The following is a 12,626-nucleotide window of genomic DNA, read 5'->3' on the forward strand; positions in this document are numbered from 1 at the left end:
TCCTTTTCAGTGAGAGATAGCCAGAAATATCATCACCCCTTTTCCTACAAGACTGTGGAATGGACACTGACAGTGGGGAAATGTAATATGGGCTGGGCAGGTACAAGCTACAGCAGCCCCACTCAGCTCTTGGTCAGCACTGCAGTGGGCCCCTCCCCCAAGCAAGCCACTGTTAGTGAGCAACTGTCAACCAGCCAACATTAGTGGGCCTGTTGAGCCATGGGTTGGTGCCACAGTGAGCCCCTCCCCATCTTCTGTATAAAAGCAGCCCAAATTTGAACAGAGGGAAGACAGACTTTATTTTTTGGGTTTCTAAAATCACTGCAGATGGTGACTGTAGCCATGAAATTAAAAGAGGCTTGCTCCTTGGAAGAAAAGTTATGACCAACCTAGACAGCATATTAAAGAGCAAAGACATTAGTTTGCCAACGAAGGTCTGTCTAGTCAAAGCTATGGTTTTTCCAGTAGTCATGTATGGATGTGAAAGTTGGACTATAAAGAAAACTGAGCACTGAAGAATTGATGCTTTTGAACTGTGGTGTTGGAGAAAACTCTTGAGAGTCCCTTGGACTGCAAGGAGATCCAACCAGTCCATCCTAAAGGAAGTCATTCCTGAATGTTCACTGGAAGGATGGATGCTGAAGCTGAAACTCCAATACTTTGGCCATCTGATGCAAAGAACTGACTCACTGGAAATGACCCTGATGCTGGGAAAAATTGAAGGCAGGAGGAGAAGGGGACGACAGAGGATAAGATGGTTGGATGGCATCATTGACTCAATGGACATGAGTCTGAGCGAGCTCTGGGAGTTGGTGGTGGACAGGGAAGCCTGGTGTGCTGCAGTCCATGGGGTCACAAAGAGTCAGACATGACTCAGTGACTGAACTGATAATGCTCTACACCTATATATTTCATTACCCATTAGACATCACCATTTGGGGATCTAATAAGTATCTTGACCTAACATGTCCAAATCTTACTCTTATTTTCTCCATTTCCTATGCCCTCTAAAATATCTCCTCCAACAGATTTCCTGTCTCAATAAATGGTAACTCTCAGGAGCATGGATCAAAATTCTTCAAAATCTTTAACATCATCAATTGCTCCCTCTTCCTCCCTCATGCATGTTTCTATGTGTGCATGCACAAATGTAGACACAGATTCAGATACATTGACAGTTCTTTCTTCAAAATATATTAACATTTATAATTTGACCACTTCTCACCACTTCTGCTGTTACCATTCTGGACTAAGCTACCATCATCTCTTTCTTAGAGTCTGTAATAGCTTTGTAACTTGCCTTGCTTATGTACTTGTCCCCTTAAATGTATTCAAGGGTTTGCAGCCAAAATGAATCTATTAAAATGTAAGTCAGACTCAGTCTCTCTTTTGCTTAAGACTCTCCAAGTTTCCAATCTCTCAAAGAGTAAAATCCAAATTTCTCCAAAGAGTCTCCAAATGTCTATTCAATCTGATTATTTCTACCTTTCTTGTTAGGCTTCTTATTTTTCACCTCTCTGTCTCTCCACCCCCATTTAGTTTCAGCATGTCTCCCAAATGAAGTAATTTCCCACTTTCCTACCTCACCCACTCCCTTGTACCTAAGCTTAGGAAGAACCATCTGGTCAGCCAAAGGTCAATATACAATCCATACTGTGTGTGTATTCACATTCTAGCTCTATGTGAACATGAAAAATATAAGTATGCTTATTTTTAATTTAGCAAAGAATTTTCATATAAAATTACAGAATTTCTTCAGTATAACATTGGAGTTTCTTTTCTTTCTCTCTGTCTCTTTTTCAATCTTTTTATTTCTTTTTTCCCTACCCCCTCCCACTCTCTCCTTATTCTCTCCCTCTCTCCTATCTGTATACATTGCTATTGCTTTCTTTCCCTGTTCTCTGTTCACTCTTTCTCTCAGCTGGGGAAGCACTGAAGATTATTTTTAACAACAGTTGGACTTTGACTAGCTTGGGGAATTTCCTCCTTCTGCATGTTAGTCTCATACCTCTAAATTCTTTCCTGTCTGTTAATCCTACATCTGATCATGTAAAATACTTAACATTTATACATAATACATATTATAGATTTTATATAAGTTATATTGGGTAGAGCTGAAATGAAAGCAAGTGGGCTTTTCAAAAACTTACCAAATTAGCCATTATTTTATATAACTGAATATATTTTTAAAAATATATTCTCATTTTCTATCCTTTCTTTCAATTTCTTCCAGAGAAATTGTCTCTCTTCCAAAGAAACAAAGAGGGTGACTTAAGATCAGTAAGGTGGTGGAATATGACAGTCCCAGCTTTAGTACCCTGTCATAAAAATATGTTTAGCAGCTAACCACGGAAAAGAACACATCTGTGAAAATCCCAGATCCAAGAAATAAAGCTGAAGCAGCACTCCCTCCCACCAACCCCTGGCATGAAAAGCAAGAAAAGCCACATTAGAAAGATGACAGAAGTGGTATCAGTTTTTGCTTTCTTCCCTCCCCCAGGCCAGCTCAGTTGCAGCACCTAAGAGGGTACCTTTGAATCTATGGTTTCTCCAGTGGGGAAATGAGAACCCAAGGCAGATACCTATCTTTCTCGGGCATTTCTCTAGAGGCCCACTTCTGCCATGTGTCATGGAGAAGGCTCTGGGAACTGCAAGATCAGATCATTTTAGGTCAGCTTGCACAGGGGATGTAGTATAACTTACATCCAACAGTGCGCGAACCTTGGAGGTGGTACCAGGACCCCTGCCAGTAACATCTCCTGGTCAAAAGTACAGTCAGCAGTCTAATCTCACCTGCAAGGGAACCCAACCTTTGAGAGCAGCCTCTGAGAGAACCCAACCTCTGAGCGCTAGCCCCTAGCTCTGGCAAACAGACTAGTACACACAGAGGCTCCACCCAACAGTGAAGCTCACTGCCAACAGTGAAACTCCAGCAGATCCCTCTTTCAGTAGCAACCAGCCAGGAAATAAGGCCATGCCCCCTGGTGTCTGTTGCCACACTGCCACAAAATGGTGACCTCAGCAGTTGATTGCCTCTGTAGCTATGCAGTAGTGGAGTTTTGGCACCCCTGTCCACAAACTGGACATGCCCTTTGGTGTCAGTGGCCTCCCATGCCAAAATGGTGACCTCAGGGCTTAACTATCTCTCTGGCTAAGCAATTGTGGTATTTTGGTGCCCCAACCACAAAATGGTGTCTATGAATTGGTCAAAACACCTGCTGCACTGCTCTTATTTTCTAATTTATCTTCACTTACCTATGTTCCATGTCTAAATAAATAATATACACAGTAATAGTAATAAAAATTTTTCTAACAAACTTCAAATTTCTAGGAAAGATGCAAAACTAAGATCATACATTCAAATGTTCCTCTTAGAAAATTAATGTAAAAGTTGCAAACAAGGGAAAATGGAATCAGGGCTGAAGTAGGGAGCGGTGTGAAGAACTGGCCAGAGAGTTTGAGAAATTTAAGTTATTTATTTAATTCATGCTTGAATTTGGAACAAAGAAGAGTCCTCTACTTAGAATTACTGCATGTTGGACTTCCGTGGTGGCACTGTGGATAAGAACCTGCCTGCCAAATCAGGGGACATGGTTTCTCTCTCTGGTCCAGGAACATTCCACATGCTATGGAGCAACTAAGCCATGTGCCACTACTGAGTCAGTGCTCTAGAGTCTGTGAGCCACAACTACTGAGCCTATGGGCTGCAACTACTGAGCCCATGTGCTACAACTACTGAAGCCTGCACACCTAGAGACTGTGATGATAACAAGAGAAGCCACCACGATGAGAAACCCATATAACACAACAAAGAGCAGCCCCCACTCGCCACACCTAGAGAAAGCCCATGCAAAGCAATGCAAATCCAGTGTAAAGTGAAAGTGAAGTTGCTCAGTCATGTCCAACTCTTTGCGACCCCGTGGGCTGTAGCCTACCAGGTTTCTCTGTCCATGGGATTCTCCAGGAAAGAATACTGGAGTGGGTTACCATTTCCTTCTCCAGGGGATCGAACCCTCCCACATTGGAGGCAGACGCTTTAACCTCTGAGCCACCAGGGAAGCCCACATACTAATATATATCCTATAGTCTTTTATGGTTTTGTATTTGCTTTTTTCGCTCAATGATATATCTTGTAGATATTCCCATAGAACTTCCTCATTCCTTCTTACACCTACATATTATTGAACTTTACAAATGAATTTTAACATATTAAATCACCTCTTCACTGATGTACTCTATATCATGTTTTCAAAACTAATTTGTGACTATAATCTAGTATCTGAAATAACCTTATTTTCAAATAACGTCATATTCGAAGGTGCTGGGGGTCATACCTTTTGGGGACACATAATTCAATCCATAAAATCTGCATTGCCAAGAGTAAAGGGAAACTGGCAGGCTCATACACTGATAATGAGAACATGAATTGTTTAACCTTTTAGAATGGCAATTTGTCAATATGTATTAAAATTTTTTTAATGTGTCTACTTTCTGAAATAGCAATCTCAATATTTTGTTTTGATCCTAGGCAGGTAATTACATAGGAACAAAATTCTATGGCAGGTCAGGTGGTCTGGTAGTCTCATCTCTTTCAGAATTTTACAGTTTATTGTGATCCACACAGTCAAAGGCTTTGGCAAAGTCAGTAAAGCAGAAATAGATGACCTGTTTCTTGAGAAACCTGTATGCAGGTCAGGAAACAACAGTTAGAACTGGACATGGAACAACAGACTGGTTCCAAATAGGAAAAGGAGTACATCAAGGCTGTATATTGTCACCCTGCTTATTTAACTTCTATGCAGAGTACATCATGAGAAACACTGGGCTGGAGGAAGCACAAGCTGGAATCAAGATTGCCGGGAGAAATATCAATCACCTCAGATATGCAGATGACACCACCCATATGGCAGAAAGTGAAGAGGAGCTAAAAAGCCTCTTGATGAAAGTGAAAGAGGACAGTGAAAAAGTTGGCTTAAAGCTCAACATTCAGAAAACAATCATCATGGCATCTGGTCCCATCACTTCATGGCAGATAGATGGGGAAACAGTGTTAACAGTGTCAGACTTTATTTTGGGGGGCTCCAAAATCACCACAGATGGTGACTGCAGCCTTTAAATTAAAAGACGCTTACTGCTTGGAAGAAAAGTTATGACCAACCTAGATAGCATATTGAAAAGCAGAGACATTACTTTGCCAACAAATGTCCATCTAGTCAAGGCTATGGTTTTTCCAGTGGCCATGTATGGATGTGAGAGTTGGATTATAAAGAAAGCTGAGCACAGAAGAATTGATGCTTTTGAACTGTGGTGTTGGAGAAGACTCTTGAGAGTCCCTTGGATTGCAAGGAGATCCAACCAGTCCACCCTAAGGGAAATCAGCCCTGGGGGTTCATTGGAGGGACTGATGCTGAAGCTGAAACTCCAATACTTTGGCCACCTGATGCAAAGAGCTGACTCATTTGAAAAGACCCTGATGCTGGGAAAGATTGAGGGCAGGAAGAGAAGGGGATGACAGAGGAATAGATGGTTGGATGGCATCACCGACTCGATGGACATGGGTTTGGGTGGACTCCGGGAATTGGTGATGGACAGGGAGGCCTGGCATGCTGCAGTTCATGGGGTCGAAGAGTCGGACATGACTGAGTGACTGAACTGAACTGAAATGAAAATTGTATGTGGAAAAAGAAGGTCTTTGCAGTGTTGTTTATCGCATTAAAATAAAAAATAATTATAAATAATTTGTTAAATGAATTATGATCCACAAGTATGAAGCTATTAAGATGAAGATATCGTTGAATTTCATGATGAAATGCCACATTTCCCACTGATAGCAACATCTGTCATTGTCGAGAATGCTGGCTATGGCCTCAGAGGATGGCATTGTAATTTTCTTTTTAGAGTAACTAAAACAGGTAATAATATATGTCTATTGTGATTATTAAAATATTATTACTAACTACTTACAGCTAACAACAAAATACAAATGTTGGTGAGGATGTGTGGAAATGGTAACCCTCATGCACTCTTGGTGGGAATGTAAATTGGTGCAGCCACTATGGAAAATAGTATCAAGTTTCCTCAAAAAATTGAAAATGGAACTACCATATGATCCAGCAATTTCATATTGATCTGAAGAAAATAAGAACACTAACTTAAAAAGATATATACTTCTCCATCTTCACTGCAGCTTTAGTTACAATAGCCAAGACGTGGAAACAACCTAAGTTTCCATCCATGGATGAATGGATAAAGAAGATGTGATATATAGAGATACAATGGAATATTATTCAGCCACAAAAGAAGGAAATTTTTGCCATTTGAGACAACATGCAATGACCTTGCGTACATTATGCTAAGTGAAACAAGTCAGACAGAGAAAGACAGATATTGTATCTCACTTATATGTGGAATCCAAAAAACAAAACAAAAAAATCAAGCTCACAGATACAAAGATTAGATTAGTGGTTGCCAGAATCCAAGGGTACATGTTAGGTGAAATGGGTGAAGGGAATCAGAAGATACAAACATCCAGTTATAAAATAAATAAGTCTTTAGGGTGTTATGTACATCATGGAGACTATAATTAATACTACTATAAATACTCTACTGCATATGTGAAAGTTATTGAGAGTATATCTTAAAAGTTCTCAGCTTAAGAAAAAATTCTGTAACTATGTATGGTGATGGATATTAACAAGACTTCCTGTGGTGATCATTTCACAGCACAGACAAATATTAAATCATTATGCTGTACATTTGAAACTAATATGTCAATTATATCTGAAAAAAATATTATCAGCTTGTGTGTACATTTTACTTGAATCCTATACTTAGTGACAAGAAAACAAGCCTACAGTATAAAATTACATAAAAACAGCTTGTAAGACAGTATCAATATTATGGTCCCATTAATATAAAAATATATTTATGATTAAAAATGCAAACAGAACCTTCTTAAAGGTTACACACCAAACTGTATAATAATCAATTAATGCACTAAATTCCTCTAAAAAGTTTTTTTCTAGATGGAGTTTAAGAATATTTTAATTTACATTTTTTGCTTCTCTGATATTTCTAATTTTTCTATCATGAACGGGCATTGCCTGTGTGATAAAGGCTAAACAACAGTGGTTTAACAAAATCAAATGGGACTGCTGAAATTGCTAATGATGGGTCTCAAAAGTTGATATCAGGTGAGCAGTACCAAGGAGGGGTGGAGAAGTCAGGAGAATGAACAGATGCCGTAGCCCCAGAAACTCTCTCCATTCTTCTGGGTGGACCTCTGGGGTGCCTGGGATGCCCTTGGTCTTTAGGGGCTTGCCTTGCTGTGCTGGGATGCCACAGAGCCTTCATCAGGAGCCTGGGTACTCTTTGCCCACAAGCTGTGGTGGGAAGGAGTAGGGCAACTGATCTCAGAGAGGAGGTTGGTTGCAGCAGCAGGAGGACCCCAGAGCAGGAGGTAACTTCCGTCCAAAAATGAAAGCATCACAGTGGGACAATGAAAGTACACTTTGCACATGCAGGCAGTGAAGGTCCTCCTCCCTCCCTCTGCTTGGGGAGAGCTAAACTAGCTAGGCGGAGACTTCCCTCCCACATTCACAGAACAACTGACCTTCTCTAAAAGGTCATGTTCTCAAGAATAGCATTTTCCCACACCAAATTCTGAATCTCTAAATCCTATTGTCCTTTGCATGCGTGCATGCTCAGTCACTTCAGTTTCGTCCAACTCTTTGCGACCCTATGGACTGTAGCCTGCCAGGTTCCTCTTTCCATAGCATTCTCCAAGCAAGAATACTGGAGTGGGTTGATATGCTCTCCTCCAGGGGATCTTCCTGACCCAGGAATTGAACCAGTGTCTCCTGCATTGCAGGAGGATTCTTTACCCACTGAGCCACCTGGGAAGCCTCCTGTTGTCCTTTAATTCTTTACAAATACTGCTTTTTTTAGGTTCCCTCCCCTGGTCCGAGGATGGAGGGAGAACAGAACACAGACATACTGCAACACCACAAGGAGATGGAACAGCACTGACCAGCTAATGAAAAAAAGGACAAGAGTATCCTACTTTGTTTGTAACTTCCATGGAGACAAGTGTTGAAAATTCCCACCGTTTCATGTAAAAAGTACTCTAAGACATGTGGGCTCCTAAGATATACTGCATTTTGCCAAATACCCTAAAGTTAGTTGGGATTCAGGGTGTCTCCTTCCTAAGGCTCCTACAACTGATAAGTTTCTAAATAGACATCACTTAAGGCTACAGAACAAGTCTCTAAGTTCCATTTATCAATATCCTAGGAAGAGCCATTGAGAGGACCTGGCAACGTTTGCTAGACACACTTGTTTCTAAAATGGGAGATTTGCTTAAGAAAATAATTCCATGGCTCATTCCTGGACCTCCTGGCTGTGTTCTTGCCACCTCTGTATTGGCAGAGTTAAGCAATATTTTCACGAAACCTTTAGGATCAAAGTTTAGCTCTCCAAACATTGTGGCTTCCCTTTGCTTTCTCTTCTATCACAGTACAGCCTTAAAGACCTTGATCTTCTAACTCACCAGGAGACAGCAGGACATCACAGTTAAAAGCATGGTCTTGGAAGCCAATCTGCCTGAGTTCAGCTCTTGGCTCTGACATTACATAACTGTGACATAGAACAAATTACTAAATATCTGCATGCCTCAGTTTCCTTAACCTAATGCTACCTACATCCCAAGACTGTTTTCTTATCATAAGTTATTACAAGCATTTAAAACAGTGACGGATATGTGCTACAGGTTACAAAATACTTGTTAAATAAATAAATACCTGTACTAGACCGGATTATTTCTGTCCCAACAACATGGCCCAGCAGGTCATATTGATTCAGTCGAGAGCCATCTTGTGCCACTTCCACAGATTTGTTCTTCCCAAGAGTCCAAGAATAAACGACTTCAGCTGTTGTATAGGCATCTAAGGCAAAAAAAAAAAAAAAAAAAAAGTCAACATGGAAAACAGAAGGAAAAAGAAAATGATTATCTTTGATAGTAAACTCATATGAGATTGAAATACAACTCTCATCCCAAAAGACTTTTTAATATGTGGTCTGTCTTGAAATGAACTGCATTTATTCATGCTTGTATTAAGTACTTGTTGAATCATTATTAATAATTTACTCTGGACACTACTGCCAACATCCACTGGATTGCAGAAAAAGCAAGGGAATTCCAGAAAAATATCTACTTCTGCTTCATTGAGTACACTAAAGCCTTTGACTGTGTGGATCACAACAAACTGTGCAAAATTCTTAAAGAGACGGGAATACCAGACCACCTTACCTGCCTCCTGAGAAACCTGTACGCAGGTCAAGAAGCAACAGTTAGATCCAGACATGGAACAATGAACTGGTTCAACATTAGGAAAGGAGTACATCTAGGCTGCATATTGTCACCCTGCTTATTTACAGAGTACATCATGCAAAACGCCAAGGTGGATGAAGCACAAGCTGGAATCAAGATTTCCAGAAGAAATGTCAATAACCTCAGATATGCAGATGACACCATGCTAATGGTAGAAAGCAAAGAGGAACTAAAGAGCCTCTTAATGAAAGTGAAAGAGGAGAGTGAAAAAGCTGACTTAAAACTCAAAATTTAAAAAACTAAGATCATGGCATCTGGTCCCATCGTTTATGGCAAATAGATGGGGAAACAATGGAAACAGTGACACATCTTATTTTCTTAAGGCTCCAAAATCACTATAGATGGTGAATAAAGCCATGAAATTAAAAGACACTTGCTCCTTGGAAGAAAATCTATGACAAACCTAGACAGCATATTAAAAAGCAGAGACATCACTTTACTAACAAAGGTCCATCTAGTCAAAGCTATGGTTTTTCCAGTAGTCATGTATGGATGTGAGAGTTGAACCATAAAGAAGGCTGAGCACTGAAGAATTGATGCTTTCAAACTGTGATGCAAGAGAAGACTCTTGAAAGTCCCTTAGACAGCAAGGAGATCAAAGCAGTCAATCCTAAAGGATATCAACTTTGAATATTCATTGGAAGGACTGATGCTGAAGCTGAAGCTCCAATACTTTGGCCACCTGATGTGAAGAGCCAACTCACTGGAAAAGACCCTGATGCTGGGAAAGATTGAGGTTAGGAGGAGAAGGAGGCAACAGAGGATGAGATGGTTGGATGGCATCACCGACTCAATGGATATGAGTTTGAGTAAACTCCGTAAGATAGTGAAGGATGGAGAAGCTTGGTGTGCTATAGTCCACAGGATCACAACGAGTCAGACACAACTGAGCGGGACTGAAAAACAACAACAACAACTCTGGACACACAAAAATAAACCCAAAGTGGTCACAGTCTAGAAGACTCACAGTGATTCTCAGTCTTCTGGACTGCCAATAAACCTTTATAAAGTTTTCCTTCTCTTGGAGGATAGAGAGTAGTGGCAAGGGGAGGAATGGTTAAAATATAATCTAATGCAGATGTCACAAATTCAGATGTCCACAGGAGCTAGAGACATATCTTAAATGACCTAATTAAGCTAGCTGTAAGAAAAATAAACTTCTAGAAATATAATAAAGTTTTCTTTAATTATTATTATGGGGTGAGTATATGAATTATGGTAAAAAATCATGTTAGGCATATTTTAAATTAAAATGAAAAATTACAAATTAAAAAAGCAATAACTAATGATTACAATTTTATTTTGAAACTTATAAGTTTAATCTGGTTTAACTTGCAAACCAGAAACCTGCCACCATTTCTTCTGTATCAGGGTATTAATATCAGGTCTTCTATTTGTAATTTCAAAGTCGAGTATGGAACTTAGCACAGATTAATTTTAACAGGGGTATGGGTAGGAAAATGGTGAGGGAATGCAGAGTGAGGATTTTTAGTTATAGTCAGTATCTTAAAGGAATAGATTTGCTTTCTTTCTAGACACAGATCAACTCCTAGAACAGTGGGTTTTATATTTGGGGTGAGCACCATGCCATAACTCAGATATCTAGGATCATTATAAAGGGAACCTGACCGCCATACTGCTCACCCTTTTCATTCATTTTTGAGCTGTTTATTGTTCAAGTCACTCAGAGATCTCCAACTCATGGCGGCAGCTATCATGTCCATAACATGCTCTATTTAAACTTTATAGCACAAAGCAAATAACTGCTAGTCAATCTACCAGTGAACGGATATAAATTCTGTATCCCTACAAAACTTTGAAATGTTGGATATGTATTTTGTAACAGTCTGACAAAAACATATGTATTAATTGTGATCTGCTTATATTGTAGTTTTAGAACTATTTTCAATATATTCAAGAAAAACATTTCCTGATTTCTACATAGTAGGCCACATGCCCAAAAGTTCCTCAGGCACATCAAAATTCTCATTGAGAAAATACACATAACTCTATGGTACTGTTTTAAAATCTGTGCCCTCATAAATGATGAAGGAAAATACCACAAGAAATCTAACTTTTCCACATAATATGCACTGTATATGTTCTCAGTCATTTCTTCAATTCACTGACAAAAATACTTGATTAAATATATAGTTACTGCTGCAATTTAATCATTTTTATAAATTTGACATCATAAAGTATTTTGATGCCTGTGAAGGTTAATTGCTTAATTGATATATAACTATATTTCCTAGCAGCAACACTTAATGTATACATTCAAATACAAACCTGTTGAAATTTTAATCTATTTAATTGTTCTTTTTAATTTCAGTCTGTTTTAAGATTTTCATTGTACATCTTTTAAAATGTATCAATTATGGATTTCTTATAATGGATTGCATAATATTGATATCTGAGGTTTTATTTCTTCAAACAAAAGCATACTTTGTATGCAAAGCAATTGTGTATAAATATTCATTTTTACTAGGAAATGAAAACTCACAATCTTTCTTGAAATAGTCCTTTCAGTCTATCTTCTATTTATTTAAAATATGTATAGTTATGGGTACAACAATTATGTCACTTTCCTCTTTATTCAACTAGGAGCTCTTAATTCTACCACATGTAAAACAAGAATGTAAGTGAGTTGACTAATGGCAACTGACATTGTACCCTGTTTTTAGTGAGAGAGTAGAAAGTGCCCATCTAAAGAGACAGACACTTTTCAGCCCCATGTGGTTGTGGCCCTGTGGGGATTTGAGCTCAGTGTTGTCCTATCTTCTGATTTCATAAAATAATAATAATAAATGAATTGGAATTCTGTGTGACATCTCCCAAACTTCAAATATTGGAGGATAATTTTGAAAGTAATTAACACTTATTATGGGCTTCCCTGGTGGCTCAGTGGTAAAGAATCTGCCTGCAATGCAGGAGATGTGAGTTCAATCTCTGGGTTGGAAAGATCCCCTGGAGAAGGAAATGGCAACCCACTCCAGTTTTCTTGCCTGGGAAATCCATGGACAGAGGAGCCTGGTGGGCTACAGTCCATAAAGTTGGAAAAGAGTTGGACATGACTTAGTGCCTAAAACAACAGACAACACTTATTATGTCAAACAAAGGATATTTGCAAACCACCAACTTGTAACTTAGTTGGACCTAAAGGATATCTAAAGGACACTCCATCCAAAACAGCTGAATACACATTCTTTTCTGTACACATGGCAGTTTTCCAAATAGA

General features: G+C 39.2%; 1 protein-coding gene across 1 annotated transcript in view; it reads right to left on the minus strand.

Annotated features, from left to right (window-relative positions):
* Positions 1 to 12,626, minus strand: part of GABRA3 (gamma-aminobutyric acid type A receptor subunit alpha3) — a 243,619-nt gene that overhangs the window by 32,998 nt on the left and 197,995 nt on the right. The window contains exon 7 of the mRNA XM_040265444.1: positions 8,799 to 8,942. Within this exon, the coding sequence (XP_040121378.1) occupies positions 8,799 to 8,942 (144 nt within the window). The remainder of the gene's footprint in view (positions 1 to 8,798; positions 8,943 to 12,626) is intronic.

This window comes from Oryx dammah, unplaced genomic scaffold (genome assembly GCF_014754425.2).
Source record: "Oryx dammah isolate SB20612 unplaced genomic scaffold, SCBI_Odam_1.1 HiC_scaffold_23, whole genome shotgun sequence".
Taxonomy (NCBI): domain Eukaryota; kingdom Metazoa; phylum Chordata; class Mammalia; order Artiodactyla; family Bovidae; genus Oryx; species Oryx dammah.